At 38.1% G+C, this 6,339-nt stretch overlaps 1 protein-coding gene across 1 annotated transcript; it reads right to left on the bottom strand.

Annotated features, from left to right (window-relative positions):
• On the bottom strand, positions 1 to 6,194 carry LOC114247546 (uncharacterized). Its single transcript, XM_028180542.2, has 7 exons — positions 5,944 to 6,194; positions 4,022 to 4,121; positions 3,588 to 3,664; positions 2,989 to 3,174; positions 2,045 to 2,216; positions 1,658 to 1,737; positions 1 to 257 (listed from the first exon to the last, which is right to left on the bottom strand). The coding sequence occupies exons 1-7, from the start codon at positions 6,146 to 6,148 to the stop codon at positions 70 to 72; spliced, it is 1,008 nt and encodes a 335-aa protein (XP_028036343.2). The 5' UTR covers positions 6,149 to 6,194; the 3' UTR covers positions 1 to 69.
• Positions 6,195 to 6,339: the final 145 nt, after the last annotated feature.

Below are 6,339 nucleotides of genomic sequence, written 5' to 3'. Positions count from 1 at the left end.
AATGTTTTTATTGTTTATTTACATTACATTACATGTAATAAATTGTGAATGTGTATAAAGCATAATTTCTCAGGCGTAACTGGCACATCTATCCGAAGGCCATTCATCTAGAAACTCTATCGGGTAACCGTCAGTATCAACACAATAGTATACGTCTCCAACGTTCTGATGCGGTTGGTAGTTGCCATTAGCCAAACATATTTCCGTCACAGTCATGCCCCGTTCTGGGAAATATATCATGGTGTCGCGAGCACAATCTGAAAGAAAGAAAAAAAAAAACAATTAATGTATCGGAAAACCGATATTCAACCGCTAAAAGTGGTTCAAAATTTGGGTTTAACAAAAGAGAAATAAATGCAGACGGCGTAGTTAAGAACCTTTAGAATTGATAGGGCAGATACCATAAACGTATATGGTACGCGGGTGTTAAACAGCTTTACTTCCAGATACAATAGTGTTGCCATTGCTACGTATGGTAATAGCAGCATTACAGCGAAATACGCCCACTGAATTTCTCGCCGGATCTTCTCAGTGGGTCGCGATTCCGATCCGGTGGTAGATTCTGCGAAGCACTGCTCTTGCTAGGGTCAGTGTAAGCAACTCTCCGGTTTGAGTCCCGCGAGCTCACCTACACACGCTAGGGTAAGCTGAAATAGCCTCCTAAGGCTATCAGCATAGGTAGGAAAAAAAAGAAATCGAAATACCACTAAAAATGTATGGCCTACATGGGCCTACAGCATCGACTCCAATGAACAGAAAATATTAATTATCCATTTTCGTCCGTAGCTACTCAATGAAGAATAAATAGGATCTTTTCATTTTTGTAACAGAGATCCTTGCAGTTTAATTCTGGTACATTATAACTTCTCAAATGGATTGTAAACATTAGATTATAATATTGTCTTATTGTATCTTCCTGTCTTCCATCGTATTTATTCTAAGTTTTTAAATTTCATGTGTGTTCACATCATTTGTTATCAAAACCAAATAAACGAAGAACTATTTATTTTGTAAATTTAATTGAAGCTCTAGCTCAGTTGATAAACCTACATCACTTTTATCGTTTCACAAATACTAGAGAAATTGTAAGTCGAAAATGTGACATTAAAAGTTTAAAAGCAAACCTTTATAATAGCAAAGATTTTACTTCGTTTCATCAAGGAATATGATAGTGTACTTTAAATTAAAAAAAACTGTTCGTCCTCTTTGACATTTAATGTTTGTTACTTCACTAATTTTTAATATTGTACGTAGAAATAATGAGGGAATTCGAACTATACAAATATTTGAAGATTTAATTAATATTTGTGTTAGTATTAACCGGAAAGAAAACCGGGCGTTCAGACGTCCCGTTCAGTTGTTTCACAATTTGTTTGATGGTATTGAAGTATTCATTACAATATTATTGTTTCCCTTCTTTCGAAATAACAATTTGGTTAGTCGCGTTCAACATTCCAACATTACGAAGAGATGGGCGGAATCGCACGTCGTATTGAGAACAGGGTCACGGCTGTGAAACGGTCTCTGTGGCACAATACAAATCTATCAGTCTTAACGGTATCGCTATGTTTGTAATTCCTTCCTACCCCTTACATTTGTGTTGTGTAATTAAGTCACCATGCTGATTTATTTAATCCTTTTTAATATCAATACTTACTGCAATTCATTCTAGACATTTCACTGCTTATAACTTGCCACGAACCCAGTATCTCACCATCCCTTCCAGTACAGTATGCACTGGAAAAATATGCAGTTATTCTAAATGTTGTCTAAAATTATTATAAAGGTCAATGGGTCAAATGTCAAATAACTTTTTAAACTAACGTTAGACGAGTTGGGCCGACACTGATATTCCTACAGTCACCACAATCTGAATAATGCCGTCCACCGTAAAACATAAGGCAATTCATGACAATTCCTTTAAATAATGGCGATCCTGTGCTTTACCTCTAGCCCTTCCACTAGTAGTTCATTTAAAAGAGGTGCTCAATATATTCTGCATTTTTTTATTTGATAAAACACCAAAAATTTAATAGATACATACACTCCGTTCCGTATTTGAAACGGTCCATAGCTTCCATCATAAGCACAGAATGTCGTGGGGTTACCGAAAAACTTAGTGCCATGTTCTGCTTGCTCTTGATTAATCGTCGCCATTGACTGAACTAAACTTTCACATCTTCGCAAGTATTGCTCGCCTGCCACTCCCGCACTATCTGTGGATATATTAGTTAACGAATTCAATTACAGTTAAGTAACATATAGGTCAGATTAAAAACATATTTTCATTAAATGTTAAAAGAATCATAACACTTGCGAAACAGAGCCTGATCGATATAGGAAGTGAGTCAACCTTCAGAGGTGGTTGCCCTCTTTCTCAACACGTCGCTACCGCCCTAGTTCAGAATTAACCTAATTAATAGATGCGCTGATACTTTGCAAAAGTATATAGGTAACTGTTGTAAATGTTTTTGGCTATTAGAACCTTAAATTAACAAAAGTTTGGTTATATTATTTTATTTAGGAGGTAAACTATATGTAAGTACGTCTTTTTCTGCAGTTTCCGCGAATCGTAGACAAAAATTATTTTTACGGTTTAAACTCCGGTTTTCGGCATTAGATTATTTTTGACGTTATTTTAAAGAAGGCAGGCGAGTTTGGCTGCCGGTAGGTAGTTATCTTTGCTGATTGACGTCAACACTTCTGGAGACTCTTAAGGACTTTTTCAAACCTAGTTTGAAAAAAAGACGTGTTAGAGCTCTTGGGAAACGTCGTTGGAGGAGAGCTATTTATATGCAGGATATGTTCCAAAAATAATCTCTTAAAAGGCATTGGGGTTGGAACAACGCTTCGAGATAATATAGAAAGTATGAATAGTACCGAATGAGAAATTTCGATGGTTAAATTATATAATTTGACAATTTTATAAACAGAAGAAAAAATTCTTACACCGTCAGATTCTCTTTAGACGACTGATAAGGTACTTACAGCACGGCAAACGCTTCATATCTTCTTGCGGAACTGGGGTGACCGTTGGCTGTCCCGTTTTAACATTTGCACACCAGCATAGCCCATCATCACATTGTAAGGGCTCATAATCACCGTTACCAGTACAGTGTAGTGTTACAAATTTTCTTCCCGATGCTTCTATTTCGGCTCGTCTTCTGCTACATGCTAAAAAATTAAAGGTCATAAGACAAAGCATAAACTTAGCTACTTTTGTCTAATATGAGCATACTTTTGTCTAATATGAGCAGAAACAAAAATGTCTTTGGTTAATATAATGTCACGGGACATTGACAGTGACTCGATAAGGCTGTAAACTATTGACAAATCAATATTCTTCTCACACATATATTTGTTTTTGAAACCGAAATTTAGTTTGTACGAATCAATAATGCAATGTGGATAAAAAGCTGCTAAATTTAAAACGAAAATATTTTTTGAATAGATGTCATTTGAAAATTAATTGTTAAATTAAAAGTATCAACAGTAACAGCTATGGTATGTCATACATTTTATCTGTTTGTTGCTACATATTTAACTCTCGGGCAAACAGCACTAGATAACTAAGAATGCATTCTCACCGCAACTCATGTCACTAGCTTCATTCCGCCACATTTGTCCAAATATTCTGTTTCCATCTTTATCGGAACAGAAACACCTGTGTAAATTGTATTAAAACAAATAAATATGTCTCATTCTTGCGTTTGGATACAGTAATGCATTGGCACGATGGATGTAACTCGAAACTAGTATAATAATTAATGAGTTTAATTTTTTGATTGTAAAATATTATATCAAAATGTTTGGGTAACACCTAACATTATATTATGACGCGCATCGATGTGTTGTTGTTGCCTATCTATACATATATACTGTTTTGTGATTAAGATGGACGTTATTTTGAGACTTCCACCTGATCTGATGAGTGGTAACATTTTTGTGGCGATCTCTGAGTTCCGGTGTTCGCTAAATTCAATGAAGTCGTGAGCTCTTCTGTACGTATGTAAAAACATACCGTCCTGTGAACATATCGCCTTTGCATTGTACTGGTCCAAAAGAACCATCAGGTAAACAGCTAGAAGGTGGTTTGCACTCCGTACCATCGCCCGGATCAGCTACAGAACAAAAAGAGTACATATTAGAAATTATCTCTGTTAATTTTACTCCCTTTTTTTATATTCTACCGAGCTGAGAGCCTTGATAGGCTATTTCAGCGTAACCTTAACTAGTAGGTGAGCTCACGGGGCTCAAATCTGACGACGTTGCTAATACGAACCCTAGCAAGAGCCGTGTTTCGCAGAATCTACCACCGGATCGGAAACGCGACCCACTGAGAAGATCCGGCGAGAAACTCAGTGGGCTGTGCCTGTGGGTTAATTTACTCGTGGAGCCCTTCGTCGCAAGCGACGGTTTCGACGAGAACGATGACCGGTGCTTGAGGCACCTAAAAAAAGCACCGTTAGTGGATCGGGAGAATCCGAAATGAATGTTTGGGGCAACGTCGACTGCTTTCCATTCTGTCCGCAGGATCGGGAATGTAGTTACCGGCGGCCACGATGAGAGGGTTCTCGTGTCGTGCCGCTTTATCGAAGTGGTTTTACTCACGATAAAATTTTGGTTGTTAGTCATTTGGTACCAAATTATAAGTTTTTTTTTTTTTTTTGCCCTTGTAGGTAGACGAGCGTACGGACCACCTGATGGTGAGTGGTTACTGTCGCCCATGAACAACAGCAATGCCAGGGGCAGAGCCAAGCCGCTGCCTACCGCTTAATACTCTCCACAAGCCTCGTTTGAAGAAAGACATGTCATAGCGCTCGGGAAACACCGTGGAGGGGAGCTCATTCCATAGCCGGATGGTACGTGGCAAAAAGAACTCTGGAAACGCACTGTAGATGACCGCAGGGGCTCCAGCTAGTATAGATGAACTCTACTCCGGTGGCGGGCGGTGCGATGGTAAAAACGAGATGAAGGTATCTCGAACAATTCTTCAAAAGTGTACGATTATACAAATGTAAAGCTCCTCAGTGGGTCCAATGTGTTATTTTGTTAGAAAATGATGTTTGTTATTATTAATTATATGTAACATTATTATAATTAGTAAAGCAGAGCCAGTACCTTTACGAATGACCTTTATGATTAGCTCACATAATATCTAAAATATCGCGTTCCACTTAATTTATATCGCACGTAAAACAAAGTTGTTTTTTTACTGCATTAACGAGCTCATAAGCTACCTGATATTAAGTGGTTATCGGAGCTTACAGACGTCTCAACTTGAATAACGCTGCTTGACTTGGGACGGGAGGTCGCAGTCACAATTCTATTGTAGTCCGTGTCTCAAACACCCCTTCAAACCGGAACGCATGTGTGTTAGCGACAAATCTAGCTATATAGGTTGGTGATTCCCGTACGGGATGACAATACGCTAAGTTACAATACAATTGCGCAATAGTTGAATAAAATTATTTAAAGAAACACTTTATTCGAGTTAATAATAAGTCCTTTCCCGGAATCTGCGGTGGTCGTTCCTAACGACTAGATCGTATAACAGGTAACTTCCGACACGTCAAAATAAGTTAAATTTATAAATATTGCATCCACTTACTGGTGGTAGGACCTCTTGTGAGTCCGCACGGATAGGTACCACCGCCCTGCCTATTTCTGCCGTGAAGCAGTAATGCGTTTCGGTTTGAAAGGTGGGGCAGCCGTTGTAACTATACTTGAGACCTTAAAACTTTATATCTCAAGGTGGGTGGCGCATTTACGTTGTAGATGTCTATGGGCTCCAGTAACCACTTAACACCAGGTGGGCTGTGAGCTCGTCCACCCATCTAAGCAATAAAAAAAAAGAAACACAAAGAACGCAACATTTTAAAATTATCAAGTACAAGCTCTATAAATTAGAGTATCAATAAAGTAAGCCTGAATAATGCTTACTCGGGCCAGGTAGTCGACACGCAGGACAACAATTGAAAATGTGTACATTTGGTGCCAAAACTTCGCCAGCAAGACAATCAGAAACTGTGGCGTCGTGGACACAGGTTTGCGCGACTTGGCACTGCGAATTCACCACACAAAACCAATAGAAACACAATGCTAACACTATCCAGGTCCTCGATAAATGAGTATCTATAAAATACATTTTAAACAACAAAAAAATATACACTTATTTGTCCCACCGTTTATCATCGAATATAATTTGTTAATTATTGTTCGAAAACGTTATCAACGATAGCGGTATCATTGAAATCTTATCTACTTGTGTTTATTTTAATCAACTGTCGATTTGATTCATGTCATCCGTGTGTATTTGAAGCAGCACTTTCATAAAAT

The sequence above is a fragment of the Bombyx mandarina genome, chromosome 11 (genome assembly GCF_030267445.1).
Source record: "Bombyx mandarina strain Sakado chromosome 11, ASM3026744v2".
Classification (NCBI taxonomy): Eukaryota; Metazoa; Arthropoda; class Insecta; order Lepidoptera; family Bombycidae; genus Bombyx; species Bombyx mandarina.
Note: the sequence above shows the minus strand (reverse complement) of the source record. Positions and strands in the feature narration are given on the sequence as shown.